At 41.4% G+C, this 15713-nt stretch overlaps 1 protein-coding gene across 10 annotated transcripts in view; it reads right to left on the minus strand.

The window, feature by feature from the left end:
- The window catches only part of BICD1 (BICD cargo adaptor 1), a 283466-nt gene that overhangs the window by 88464 nt on the left and 179289 nt on the right, over positions 1-15713 (minus strand). For all 10 annotated transcript variants that reach the window (XM_032159976.2, XM_032159972.2, XM_032159971.2 and 7 more), the window contains exon 3: positions 488-640. In XM_032159976.2, coding sequence (XP_032015867.1) covers positions 488-640 — 153 coding nt within the window. The remainder of the gene's footprint in view (positions 1-487; positions 641-15713) is intronic.

Here is a 15713-nt window from a genome sequence, read left to right on the forward strand (position 1 = left end):
TCACTGCTACCTCGACCTCTCGGGGAGTGCAGTGGCACAATCTGGGCTCACTGCTACCTCGACCTCTCGGGTTCAAGTGATTCTCCTGCCTCAGCCTCCCAAGTAGCTGGGATTACAGGTACACACCACCACGCCCGGCTAAGACTCAGGCTTTTAATAAGAAGTTGTCACGTTAAATTTGTTACGATACATTTGACTTCTGAAATAAATGAATGCAGAGCTAAAATAAAAACTAAAATTCTTTTTCTTATTCAATAAAATTTTAGTGTACACTATACTACTTACAGATGTATTTTTTCCTTCTATATTTTAGCTGAAACAGGAGGGTTGGGACATTTCAGTACATAAACGTTATAGAGAGAAGATTAAAGAGTAACAATAAATTCTGACAAGTTCCTTCCTGAGAAATAAAGAGGAGATTTAACCCTAGTGGTCAGAAGATGTAGATCCATCTTCAGTATAACTCAAAAAATGTCTTAAACCTTACCTGGTTCTGCTTCAACGTGGACACTAGTTTCTGCAATGTTATATTTTCCTCTTCCAATTCAGTATAGTCCTGAAGGAGCCGTGCCTCCCGGAACTTATATTCTCGGATTTCATCCTTCATCCGTATTCTCTGTAGCTCCACCATCTCATTGTTCTGAAACAAGAGAGTAAACAGTCAATACATAACTCTCTTATTGTAGATTTTACAAGGTATAAAGTCCTGGTAGTTAAAAATAATAATAAAAACACCTCATGGGGTGTAAATTGTTACTGCCTTTTTTCAAATGTCAATTTAGTGGTATCTGTCAAGAACTTAAAAGCACATATATATTACCCAGCAATTCAACATCTAAAAATCATTCTTAAGCATGTTTTCATAGAAGTAAATAAAAAAAAAGAGAAATAAATCCATGTATACGTACACAAAAAATTAGAAACAGTCTAAATGTTTGTTATTTGGGGAACACATTATCATGCATCCATTGAATGGAACATTATAAAATTATTTTAAGAAATGAGAAAGGCCGGGCGCTGTGGCTCACGCCTGTAATCCCAGCACTTTGGGAGGCCAAGGCAGGTGGATCACCTGAGGTCAGGAGTTCGAGACCAACCTGGCCAACATGGTGAAACCCCGTCTCCACTAAAAATACAAAAAAAAAAAAAAAGAAAAAAAAAATTAGCCAGGCGTGGCGGTGGGCTCCTGTAATCCTAGCTACTCGGGAGGCTGAGGCAGGAGAGTCACTTGAACGCGGGACGCGGAGGTTGCAGTGAGCCAAGATCAAGCCACTTCACTCCAGTCTGGATGACAGAGCGAGACTCCGTCTCAAAAACAGAAAAAAAGAATAAGGAGAAACTTTATTGTACTAAAATGGAAATGTAGTCACAATATATTATTAAATGTAAAAAGCAAGTTATAGATTAGTATGCATATTAGGATCCCAGGTATGTTAGAAATACAGGGAACACACACATACACAGATACATGCACACTTCCATGTCAGAAAAAATATTTGTAAGAATATCCAGAAAACTGTTAATAGTGGTGATTCATAAAGGATTACACTGGGCAAGCCACAGGGATAAGGAGAGGAGCCTATTTGATTTTATGTCCTTCTGGATCATTTCAATTTTTTTTTTAACAACAAGCTTGTATTACCAGGTCTTATGTGTAAAGTTACAGGATATAAATCAATCAATTAAGTAAAATATTTAACTTTTTCCATAAACTTATATGGCAAGTATAAGCTATGTTTTAGTTCAAAATGTATAATGACCACATAATAGATATAAACATTTATACATGTAACATATTCATAGTCATGGAAAGATGGGATATAAAACTTTTCTTTTAATTAAGGATTAATTAGATTTGTTTCCTATTCAAACAAAGAGAAATATGGGAAAAAGTATCATAGAAACCAAAAACCACATTTTCTTATGTAATACCTAGATATCCATATGGGAAAAAAATGAGTCATGATGCATTTGGCCTTCACACCATAATTTGCAGAGCCTTGATATAGTGGTAGGTAGGACTGACAATGAATAGAAATTGCTATTGCAGCACGGATGAATCTCACTAATATATTGAATGAAATAAGCCAGATGCAAAAGACTACATACAATATGATTCTGCATGTAAAGTTCAAAAACATGCTATGTAGGTTCAATGGTCTCCCAAAAAAAACATGTTGAAGTCCTAACTCCCAGGGTCTTTACAAAGGTAAAAATTAAAATGAGGTCATTAGAGGAGGCCCAATCCGATAGGGCTGCTGTCTTTATAAAAAGGGGAAATTCAGCCACACAGAAACTGACACATACCTCTGTGTGTGGGGTGGGAAGACTATGTGCAGAAACACAGGGAAAAGATGGCCACGTGACCATGGAGGCAAAGACTGAAGTGACCCATCTACACGCCAAGGAACATGAAGGATTGCCAGCAAACACCAGAAGACAGGAAGGAGCAAGGAAAGGTCCTTCCCTAGAGCTGCCAGAGGGAGCATGGCCTTGCCGACACCCTGATTTCTGACTTCTGGCCTCCAGAACTGTGAGACGATAAATTTCTGTTGTTTTAAAGCCACGCAGACTTTGTTATGGCAGCCCTAAGAAAGGAATACGTGTGCAAAACTAATCTATAGTGACAGAAGCAAATGCACTGTTATCTTTGCAGGAGGGTAGGGTGACATCTGCAAGCACTAGAAACATTTTAAAGGTCTCTCTCCTAACAGACAGCCAGCTCTGGAAGTATACCTGGTTTTCCTACATATGCTTTCAAATGTCTCTCATCTTGCTTCACAGTCTACAGATTTTTTTTTTTTTTTTAAAGACATGGTCTCACTCTGTCACCCATGCTACAGTGCAGTGGCATGATCATGGCTCACTGCAGCCTTGACTTCCCAAGCTCAAGTGATTCTCCCACCTCAGCCTCCCTAAGTAGCTGGGACTACAGGGGTACATCAGCACAACTGGTTCATTTTGGTATTTTTTGCAGAGATGGTATTTCACTATGTTGCCCAGGCTGGTCTCAAACTCGTGAAGGCAATCCTTCTGCCTCAGCCCCCAAACTGCTGGGATTACAGGTGTGAGCCACTGTGCCCAGCCTTCTACAAATTTAACATATTTTTTTGGTAGAAGCAGGGTCTTGCTCTGTTGCCTAGGTGCCTTAATCACTGCTCAATGTAGCCTTGACCTCCCAGGCTTAAGTGATCCTCCCACCTCAGCCTCCTGAGTAGCTGGGCCTACTGATGCACACCATCATGCACAGCTAATTTTTAAATTTTTTGTAGAGGTGGGGTCTCGCCATGTTGCCTAAGCTGGTCTCGAATGCTCAATCAATCCTCCTGCTTTGGCCTCCCAGAGTGCTGGGATTCTAAGCGTGAGCCACTACACCCGGCCCATATTCTACAGATGTTAACTATAAATAGCTCCCTTTCCCTCTGGTTTTCAGAGGCATGTTCAGTTGTCTATTTGAACATGGTGATGTTTTTTCTTCTAACTTGACTCCTGAGTACAGCTCTTTCTAGTTCTGTTTATGCATATGTGAAAACAACAAATTATAAACACATACTCTTTCATGTAAAAAATGAAAAATTCAGCTCCAAAATCACTGATGCAGTTCCAGCTAACAAAATAGGCAGACACTGTAATCTCTAAGTAGTGGCATTAGCTTAGCATTTTGGGGAGGATAAGGGGTCGTTGACTGTGGTGTAAAGACAGATGTTAAAAAAATTATTCTGATACTTGTTAAAATGGTAAGGAAGACTTCATTCAAAACCATTGCAACTGGAGGGGAAAAAGAAGGGGGTCAACTCTGAAACAGCAAGAGCAAGTGAAGATTTATAGCCAAGAACAGCATGAGGAGGTCAAAGGATGGGAAATTGTGTCCTTTTAAGGACACATCAAGGGCAGGGGAATTCTTGCTAAGCTGGCCTAACAGGACTCTTGCTAAAGGCAGTCCAAGGACTTAGACATCAAAAAGGTGGAGGATGAAGAACTTGATCAGATATCAAGGGTAATTAGATATCTAGGGTTGGGAGATGACTTAGCAGAATTTCTTGCTAAGGCTGGGCTGGGCCGGCCAAAGCTGGGGGTGGAGCAAGGTTGAAGCCTGGTCCAAAAGAGACATTAGCAGAGCATCACTGAAGCTTGGTTAAGGAGAGAGTCTTTGACACCTCACAGTCATGAACTGCAGTCTGATAAGAATGAAAGCTAAGAAAGTTTGCAAGACACTTTCTTTACCTGGTGATGATATGAATATAGATCCTAACTTGGGCAGGGCCAAAGCTTTTTCGGCATCAGAAGATTTTTATCCATTCTGTATCTTATCATCATAAAAGCTCACTGGCTGGCTTGTAAGGAGTTCCCCGGAGACGTGCAGATTTCATCAATTTAATGTAATATCCTATGGAATGTAATAATCAATCCTGAAGCTATACAAACTAATTGGTTGTTTTGGAAACCTGCTTTCAACCTACTATATGTAACCTCATTTATATATAAGGGGTTGGAGCTCCTTGTTATTCAGAATGCTTCTAGGCTGTCTGGCGTTTCTCACTTTAGCTCTCATTATAATAAACTGGTAACTCCTACAGAGTCATTCCATCAGCACTTTAGCAATTCACCTATGCCTACTCCACCAATTAGCCTAATCCCCCCTTTTCAGCTTCCCTCTGTTTTTATCAGTGCTGACCTCTTACAGCAATTCTGTTATACTATAGGTCACAAGTGTCAACATAGAAGTCTTCTGAAAATAGAGTTTGCCAACTTAAAAGAACCTTACCAATGGCTTCTATGAATTTCCTAAAAACAAAAAAATTGGCTTCTCTTTCTTGCCTCTCTAAAGGAGATTATTTTAAGCAAATATGCCTGAATTTATGAAATAGTAAATATTGGTATATAATACTGTTGAAATGTGGCTTTCCCAGCTCTGGAAAGCTACTGCCCAATCATCCTTTATAAACAATAGACTCTGGGGCTGGGTGCGGTGGCTCACACCTGTAATCCCAGCACTTTGGGAGGCCGAGGTGGGCGGATCACAAGTTCAAGAGATCAAACCATCCTGGCCAACATGGTGAAACCCTGTCTGTACTAAGAATACAAAAATTAGTTGGGCATGGTGGCACGCACCTGTAGTCCCAGGGCATGGGAGGCTGAGGCAGGAGAATCACCTGAACCTGGGAGGCAGAAGTTGCAGTGAGCCCAGATCGCACCACTGCACTCCAGCCTGGCAACAGAGCAAGACTGTCTCAAACAAACAAACACACAAACAACAGACTCTGACATCACAATAGATATCGGGAATAGCAAAAAAGAATTTTCTTATTTCTGCCAAGATAACTGAAAAAAGTTAGCAATGACCCAAAAAAATCATAAAATACAATTTACATACAATACCTACTTTTCACACTCTGTGGGTATGGTGCAGTGGGGAAGTGGAGGTCCCTCTGCAAGTTTCAAAAGCTTTCAAAGAAGTCACAGGATCTGGCCCTACCTCTGCCTCCAACCACTCTGCCCCTCGATCTTTGGCTCTGGCCACAGGAGCTTTCCTTCTGCTCCTCTATCCCATTGGACATGCCAGCTTGCTTCTGCCTTGAGGCTTCTTTACTCCTCTTTCCAGAACTCCCTGCCTTTAGATCAAGGGCTCTTAATCTCATATTGTGCTGTGACCCTCTTTGACAACGCGCTGAAGCCTATGTACCTCTTCTCAGAATAATATTTTAAAAAGTGTAAAAGACAAAATTACAAAAAACACCGAACATGTTAAAATTACTATAATTTTTTTTTTTTTTGAGAGAGAGTCTTGCTCTGTAGCCCAGGCTGGAGTACAGCGGCATGATCATGGCTCACTGCAACCTCCGCCTCCCAGGTTCAAGTGATTCTTGTGCCTCAGTCTCCCAAGTAGCTGGGATTACAGGTGCCTGCTACCACACCTGGCTAATTTTTGTATTTTTACTAGAGACAGGATTTCGTCGTGTTGGCCAGGCTGGTCTTGAACTTCTGACCTCAAGTGATCCACCTGCGTTGGCCTCCCAAAGTGCTGGGATTACAAGTGTGAGTCACCAAGCCTGGCCAACTTATTATAATAATTTTTAAAATTATGACATAGGCTAGGCACAGTGGTTCATGCCTGTAACCCCCATACTTTGGGAGGCTGAGATGGGAGGATCACTTGAGTCCAGGAGATTGAGACCAGCCTGGGCAACATGGTGAGCCCCATCCAGAAGATTATTTTGTACAAAAAAAGAACATGCCAAAATTAACCAGGTATGGTGGTGCACACTTGTAGTCCCAGCTAGTCGGGGGGGCTGAAGTGGGAGGATTGCTTGAGCCCCAAAGGTCAAGCCTACGGTGAGCCATGATCATGCCACTACACTCCAGCCTGGGCTACAGAGTGAGACTCTGTAAAAAAAAAAAATTAGGAGTTGGTAGGTGACAGATAAGTATATTAATGGCCCCAATTAATCACACTTCCCTGAAGTCACAACCCATGGAATTTCCTCTCAAACTGACTGAGCTGGCCTTTGGATTTGTTTTGACCTACAGAAGACAGTGGAAGTGCTGGGGAGTTCTGAGCCTGACCCTCACGGGGCTTTGTGGCTCATGCTCTTGCTGTCTTGTAACACTGTGACTATGTGAAGATCCCCAGGGTAGCCTGTTGGAGCCATGTGGCCCAGCCTGCAGTCAGCACCAGCTGCTGGGCATGGGAGGAAGGCCATCTTGGACTATTTGGTCCAGTGGGGCTGTCAGATGACTGCAGCCACATGAGCAATCCTGGCAAGTCCTTAAGAACCACCCAGCCGAGGCCGGGCACGGTGGCTCATGCCTGTAATCCCAGCACTTTGGGAGGCTGAGGCGGGCGGATCACGAGGTCAGGAGATCGAGATCATCCTAGCTAACACGGTGAAACCTCGTTTCTACTAAAAAATATAAAAAAGTAACTAGGTGTGGTGGCGGGCACCTGTAGCCCCAGCTACTTGGGAGGCTGAGGCAGAAGAATGGCGTGAATCCAGGAGGCGGAGCTTGCAGTGAGCCGAGATTGTGCCACTGCACTCCAGCCTGGGCGACAGAGAGACACTCCATCACAAAAAAAAAAAAACAAAAAACCACCCAGCTGAGCACAGCCCAAATTGCTGACCAACAGAATCATGGGTTATTATTTAAAGCTCCCAAATTGTGGGTCATTGATTACCCAGTAATACATAATCAATACAGTAATACATGTGCTTCTTTATTAACACAATTAGAATCAGATCTAGTGTCACATCCAAGAAATCTCATAATTTCAAAGCAATGATAACATTTCAAGACACCTATGAAAACAGATATAATTTTAAAAAACTATACTTTCTACTGGTAACAAAGTAACAAGTGCTACTAGTACTACTGAGATTTGTTGTCTACATTCAAATAGAAGAAAATGCTAAATTTCAGTCTGAGTTGAGTGAAAATAACGATGTAATTATTTTTCCGATCCAAGTTTATAGACCTCCTGAAATCTGTCCACAGACTCCCAGAACCTCAGCTGAAAAACTCTTCTGCTTTTACTTGTTATTTAAGTCTCATTTCAGATGTCATCTCCTCAGAGAAACCTTCCCTGAGCAACTAATATAAAATAGCCCCCCTCCCCCTCCACTCACCCATCAGAGTTACTTTATAGATTAGTATTTAGCATAGAGTACATACTTAGAAAATAAGTGTTGACAGAATGACACTGATTATTATTTGAAACTGGCTACTTACTTTTTATACATTTTATATTTATTACATTTCCTTTTGCATCTGAATATAATGATCCTTTTCTGCCTTGTTATCCTATGTCCCTAATACCTGGCACATTTTAGGCCCTGATGACCATGGAATGAATAATAAAACAGGTATACAAGTGGTTAATCACAAAAAAAAATATTATTACATAGATGACAGCTTCCTGTGTTGTATTATTTGAGAAGGAGGCACAAAGGGAGAACAATGCACTTTGAAATAAAATACACCTAAATCTTCAAAATAACTTGACTTGTTATAATTCTTCTCTGATATATTGTCAAGTTACTTGGTTTCTGCCTTCTGTTCCTTGGGCGATACTTGGAGCACAGTGCGGAATAAGTGTAGAATGAAAAATAGTAGTGTTCCCCTAATTTGGCTATAAAGTCAAATTACAGTATTTCATTACATTCTTTTTTTGTAGAAACATATTATCTTAATTTTTTTCTTTCTTGAAAAATCTATCAACTGAGTGAATGATACATATATTGAGTTATTTTTCCTTATTTAATATGTATAAAAAAGATATCAGGAAGCCCAATGAACTGGATGCCAGTCATTTATATAAAATTGTAAAGAAAAATTATAAGATACAAGAGATTCTGAAATGGGAATATATACATTGTAAAAAATATAACGGCTAATAATCTGGCTTATATACTCTGGGAATTAACAATAAAATCTTATGCAGTGAAACAGTAAATGTCAAGAAAAGTTAAGACCACAGCAAAGCTAATGAGGATCACTAACAACGTGTGAAATAACTAATGAAAACTCCTGATGCTAATTAAGGGAAAGGAAGAACTTGGGCTGCAAGACTGGTTAAGGTGAAAGACTCACTGAGATAAACAGACACAAGGCCCAGAGGAAGAAAACCGGTCTTATTTATTTTGCTAAAAATCCTTGCTTTTTGAATTGCCAGCGATTATATTCTAGGGGCATGTTCTTTAATTCCACAATAAATTTAAAAGATTGCAACTGTTGTGTTTTGCACCACTCATCATACATTTATGTCCTACAATTTTTTTTTTCTTCCTGAGATAAGATGGTGCTGAGCTCTGCTAAAAAATTCCCATCAAGAATAACCAGAGTAAGAAAAATAATGCATGAAAGAAAGGGGAGAAAATGGCACAACAGGAGAATGCTTTAGCTTTTCACCTCCAGAGAGCTGAGTCCCAGCTCCTCAGGGGAGAGGGGATTAGCCTGAGATGGCAGGGATAGACTCACCTCATTATTTGCATTGCACCTGAGTATAGCAGCATTCTTACAGTTTAGTTTAATTAGCATTAAATAGATTTCTTTATGTAGGAATCATAAATTCCCTTCACTATTGGCAAGAAGAAATAATACAGATGAACACTTGTCACCACACAGAGTCATATATTAAAAATAATACTGCCTTCCAGTTATAATGCTCTCAGTCTTTTATAAATTAGTTATACCCATTGTCACATTAGATATTAATAATAGCTGGGTTAGGTCGGTAACAAACCCCTGTTTACTATCTGCAAAACAGGAATCCTAATACTTAAGATTACATGATAATTGTGAGGATTTAATGATGTAACATGGTAAAATGAGCAAGGATGCTAGACATACAGATAATTTATGGTAACACAAGCAGAAGTTCACACGCAAAAGCCTAAGCAATTGATTACCCCTGGGTGAGCCAGGGAACGCTTTATAAAGGAAGTTACCATTGGGTAGAACCTTGAAGGAAAACTAAAGGTTAACTAAATGGAGATAGAGGAGGACAGATTTTCCAGCCAGAGATAAACCTTCAAACAGAAGTAGCCTTATATTGGTGTTGAAGGCAATGCTAAAATTCTCCAGTCAGACTGACCATTTCCTTAGAGCCCCAGAGAGCCTGGAGCAGTGATCAAAAGAAAAAGAGAAGAGAGAAACTGAGAAAAATCTGGAAAACAGCTAGTTATTTTCTGCATATGCCTAAGTTCGGCGCTATTTTGTAGAATAAAATGTTAAATTAGTCTAGTGTCGGGAACCTCTGAAGTAGTGGGAGGAACCAAAATATCGTCAGTGCTTGGAATCTTTCAAGTTCTTAATTAGGCTGTGGTTTAGGGAACGGCGCAGTTTAGCGTGGCTGGAGCAAAGTAACTCGAGACAGATTCCGCAGGAAATTCTACTTTAAACAAAGGAATCTGGGGGCCCATCAAAGACTTTTAAGAAAAGCAGCCACACGATCAGACCTATGTTTTGCTAAGTGACTCTGTTGAGAGTTGCGAGGGTGGACTTTAGCAAGAAAGGTCAAAGAGAACAAATTAAGCAGCTGCTCCAATGCCCAACATGAGAGAAGACATGAAGAATACTGCGGAGGGAAGGAAAGGGGCGACCCACTTTAGCCCAAGTGAGCCCAGTGACGTTGTTGGCTGCACGGCCACTATTCTCCACACCTTGGGAAAAGCACAGGCTTTATTTGAAAATTCCAGGGGCACAAGGCTCTGAGTTTCTCTTTTGTAGAAAACAAGAAGGCTGGGACCCCTGGATGTCAGATCCATGGGACAGGCCCAGACTTCTCAATCCTCAACCTTCTCAACACAGGTGATCTGCTCCTGTACCCACATGAGCCACTCACACCCATATCATTTGTCATGTTGTCACCAATAACTGCACCTCTGATTCTTCCAACTCGGGCTCTGCAGTTCTTCCAATCAAACCACTCACTCTTCCACCTCAACAACGTTTCCTATCCTTTGATCCCCAATTTGCTCATTATCTGCAACACTAGTTCTTCACTTCTTTGATTTCACCATCATTGCATACTTACTGACTTGCAAACACATTTAATTCTGTCTCATCTCTCTCTTTTGGTCATAAAACCTAACTGTCTTCTCTATGCCTGCTCATAGCTGAGGAGAACTGGAGAAACAACAGATCTGTGCTGACTGGGGACTAGTTTCAGCTGTAACTCGTGGAGCGGAGTGGAGTGGTAAAGTGCCCAGACTCTGAGCAAGACGTCCCCGGGTTCAGATCCTGACATCGGTATTAACTAAATTTGGTCAAAATCACTGATATGAGTGATGGACTTAACAAAAAACAAAAAGTCCTGAATCTCTCAAATTCTAATAGGCTGTAAATACTGTCTAGTGGTCATACTACATGTTCACAGTATAGCAAGTTATTCACTTCTCTCTCTTCCTACAATCAGTCCGTCTTCCCTCCCTGAAAACCTTGCCTCATATTTCCTTAAGGGGGGAAAAAACCCCAAGGAGATATGGCTTCTATCGCCACCTTCATTTTCATTAGTTGCTTCCATTCTGCTGCAGTTTAAAGATAGTAAGTCCCAACTTCAAACAAACAAACTTTAACCTTTATATTCATATTTCCACTTCTATGGTCATGAACGTCTATTCTTTTTTTTTTTTTGAGACAGAGTCTCTCTCCGTTGCCCAGGCTGGAGTGCAGTGGCACAATCTCAGCTCACTGCAACCTCCGCCTCCTGGGTCCACACCATTCTCCTGCCTCAGCCTCCCGAGTAGCTGGGACTACAGGCGCCCGCCACCACTCCTGGCTAATTTTTTGTATTTTTTGGTAAAGACGGGGTTTCACCGTGTTAGCCAGGATGGTCTCCATCTCCTGACCTTGTGATCCGCCCGCCTCAGCCTCCCAAAGTGCTGGGATTACAGGCGTGAGCCACTGCGCCTGGCCATGAACGTCTATTCTTAAATCACATTCCTCCTCAATCCTTCCAAAGAACACTGAGCCTGGTCTCATCAAAGTCATCAACAACTTGCACGTTATCATTGGATCGGCGGCCACCTCTGTATCTTCCTCCTTCTGGGCTTCTTCAATAGCATGTGCCACTTTTGGAAACACTTTCTCCTGTGGCTTCCCAGACATCTGAACTCTTACCTGCCTGGGTGCTTCTCTGCAGTCCCCTCTTCTCTGCTCAACCTCTAAAGGTTGAGCCGTCCAAGTCTGTACCAAGCCCCTCCTTTTGCTGTTTCCTCACTTCCCAAAGGCAACCTCATCCAGGCCTCCAGCTTTAGATACTTCCTTGTGTGCTGATGATTCTCAAATCCATGTCAGGGTTAACAAAACCCTGTGCGACTTGCCCTGACCTCCTTCAAAGAGCTCACGAGGTATCTTTCTCCCACTCATCCCTCATCCACTTTGCTCCCCTCCCTGGCCTTCTGTTGGTTGTTGAAAGACTTCAAGGTGCAGCCTGGGCAACGTGGCAAAACCCTGACTCTACAAAAAATACAAAACTTAGCTGGGCGTTGGCCGGGCGCGGTGGCTCATGCTTGTAATCCCAGCACTTTGGGAGGCCGAGGCGGGCGGATCACGAGGTCAGGAGATCGAGACCACAGTGAAACCCCGTCTCTACTAAAAATACAAAAAATTAGCCAGGTGTGGTGGCGGGTGCCTGTAGTCCCAGCTACTCGGAGAGGCTGAGGCAGGAGAACGGCGTGAACCCGGGAGGCAGAGCTTGCAGTGAGCCGAGATCGCGCCACTGCACTCCAGCCTGGGTGACAGAGCAAGGCTCCGTCTCAAAAAAAAAAAAAAAAAAAAAATTAGCTGGGCGTGGTGGCATGTGCCTATAGTCCCTGCTACTCGGGAGGCTGAAGTTGGAGGATCACTTGAGTCCAGGAGGTGGAGGCTATAGTGGGCCGAGACCATGTCACTGCACTCCAGCCTGGGCAACAGAGTGAGACCCTGTGTCAAAAAAAAAAAAAAAAAAAAAAAAGAAGACCTGAAGCTGGGTCTTGCTTTAGAGTTTTTGCAGCAGCTGTCTCCTCTGCCTGGATTTCTTTCTCCTTGTTCACGTTCTTTTCACTAAGATCCTCAACCTAACTCTCATCGCCAAAAGCAGCCTTCCAAGACCATTCCTTCTATAGCAGCCACTTCGTCACACTCACATAATCTGATTTTACTGATCTGAAAAGTGTTTATCAAGATTTGATTTCCTTGTGTGTTTATTGGCTATCTTTCCCCCACTAGATCTAAGAGCTATGAGAGCATGTTGTCAGTAACGTTTACCACTGTATCCCCAGGATCCAGAAGAGCACCCCACACACACTCCTTGTATTCCACAGCTCAGTCTCATCACTTCCAGCCTGGACTGGATTGGTGGTGACCTGAAGAAAGCTGGCAAGCGTTGTTGGGATGAGCTTAGCTGGGCAGCCAAAAGAAGGAGGGTACAGATATATTTCATATATTTGAGTTCATAGATTGAAAAAAAAAAAAAAAGGATATCTACAAAGCAGGCCCCATATAAAATTCTCCAGTGTTTAAAAACCCTTATTGGTGACATCCATCCCATGTGTATTTATACTTTATTCTATCTCTTTAAAAAATATGCACTAAGGAAAGTATCTGACAAACTTACCCACTGTAAGGTATATACATGCCTGATACAACTTAACTCTCTTAGGGTTGGTTACAATTAATGAGGGCCAGAGAAACACATCTCTATGGTGCCAGCCAATAACAAGCTGATGGACGCAGAAGGATTGTCTTCTGAAATTGCAATGAGACAAGCCCAATTCTCTGTTGGGCAGTAATGTATGCATCACAAATCTTTAGGAGAGCTGCTGGCGAAGAACACAAGGTATTCAGAGCACCATGTAATCAGCATCTTCCCAGGGCAATCCAGACTTAACAACTGGGCAATAACCAGGAAAAAGTAAATGTAGCAAGTTTGAATTGTGGCTTAAAACAAACATGTTCGGGAAGAAAAAAAGAAATGTAAAAAGATCTGTCATAGCTGGGAAAGAGTAATAAGGTAATAAAGGGGGAGCTAATTATGATTCCAGAGCACCATCTCCCATAGTGTGTTCTGCAGAGGCTAGCTCTACGGAGTGTTTCTACGAGTCACTAAAAAACAAGTTTGGGAAATACTAGGTTAAATAAAGTTACATACTTGTTTTTTTCTTCTGGATTTCTCAGAACCTTTAATATGTTAGTGTGCACTGAGACTTTGTGAGAGCAGGATATGGTACGCACCATTTGCTAAATTGATGTTACCACAAGACCTTTGTCCTTTTAAAAAGGCATTTTGAACAATCCAAAGGTAGCCCAACTAGACCCCTTCCAACTGTAGAGAACTGAATGAACATCAGATTTAAATAATGGCATAAAATAAAAAGCATAGGGCTGGACGGCTGTAAAAAGGGGTGAGACAAAGATGATCAAGTCCTGATTAGCAATGAGTGAGTAAACAAGTGAAGGACTTCAGGACATGCCACCCCAAAAGCCACTTTGGCATATTAATTATTTAGAGCTGAAAGCAATGGAGAAATAGCAGATGCAGGAAAACCTTTTGACCTCCCCCTTTCTACTTAAAAACACGCCATTAAAATTTCCAGGAGAAAGGTGCCCTCCCTGCACCAGGAAGAAAAGAACATCTTTATCACCAGAGACTTGGAATTGACTCTGAAATAGATCTGTACAAACTTACTAAAATATCCCTTATCTTCCATTAGTTTCCCCCTCTATATTTTTAGTGACTTCCTCACAATTTACTGCCTCTAATCCAAACTGCTTTGTCTTATCACTTCTTCACAATTTATCATTTCTTTGTCTAAAAGATATATGTATAAGTGACTTCTGGTCACTTCTTTGAGTCTTCGTTGTCTTGTGAGGACTTTCATGTACAAGTAAAATTACAGTAAAACTTGTATGCTTTTCTTCTGTTAATCTGTATTACATAAGTTTAATTCTTAGGCCCAGCCAGAGATTGTAAGAAGGTAGAGGATAAATTTTTCCTCCTCTATACAAGAGTAGTAAAACTACAGTGAAACCCATACTGCATAATTTTCACTTTACATTTATTTATTTAGAGATGCAGTTTCACTCTTGTGCCCAGGCTGGCGTGCAATGGCATGATCTTGGCTCACTGCAACCTCCGCCTCCCAGGTTCAAGTGATTCTCCTGCTTCAGCCTCCCAAGTAGCTGGGATTACAGGCATGTGCCACCATGCCTGGCTAATTTTGTATTTTTAGTAGAGTTGGGGTTTCACCATGTTAGTCAGGCTGGTCTCGAACTCCTGACCCCGGTGATCCACCCGCCTCAGCCTCCCAAAGTGCTGGGATTACAGGCGTAAGCCACCGAGCCTGGCAATTTTCACTTTAATTCATATCCGAGCCTTGCTCTAAAGAAAGTGGCACCACGAAGGGTTAATTCTTCTACAATGAATTTGAAGCAATACAAGCATCTGTCCCATGGGATACCTGCCTTCATTAGAAGCCAAGGAGAGCCCGTCTCACAACCAGTTCACATTTCAGTGTCTCACTTCAAACATTTATCACAAGCAAAACCTTGACAGCAGCATAAAATCGGCCCTTTTATTTTAAACAGTTGAAATAAATGGTGCAAAATAAATCACAAATGACTTGTCTTCTTACATTCTGATTTCTACTTTTTCTTCTTTGTGCAAAAGGATAGTAAAAGAACACATTATTTTAAGCAATAAAATAGATGAATACATATTGACATTGCATTTTAATTGGGTGGAACATGTATTTTTACAGGAAAGCATTTTGGGGCAGATCTTTCTTTTGGTATCACTTTATCGAGATATAATTCATATATTTACAATTCTCTCATTTAAAGTATACAATTGAATGATTTTTAATGTTGTCACATAGTTGTGACCATCACCGCAATCAATTTAGAACATTTCTATCACCTAGAAAATAAATTCCGTATCTTTTAGGGAAGGTCGCCGCCCCGACCCTGTAATGCTTCTATCCCGCAAGTCCCAGGCAACCACTAATCTATTTTCTATCTTTATAGATGTGCCTATTTTGGAAATTTCATATGAATGGAATCATAGAACATGTGGTCCTTTGAAACTGTAAGATTTTAAACAGTTTGGTTAATACTCATATAACCTTTGTTTTTTGAAGTCTATAGACAGCTTTGCGGCAGCACAAAATCTATTCCACACTATATCAGCAAAGTACTGCATTGTGCCGGCATTTGCCCAGCACACAGCAGATCTAGTA

The sequence above is a fragment of the Hylobates moloch genome, unplaced genomic scaffold, assembly GCF_009828535.3.
Source record: "Hylobates moloch isolate HMO894 unplaced genomic scaffold, HMol_V3 SCAFFOLD_8, whole genome shotgun sequence".
Lineage (NCBI taxonomy): Eukaryota > Metazoa > Chordata > Mammalia > Primates > Hylobatidae > Hylobates > Hylobates moloch.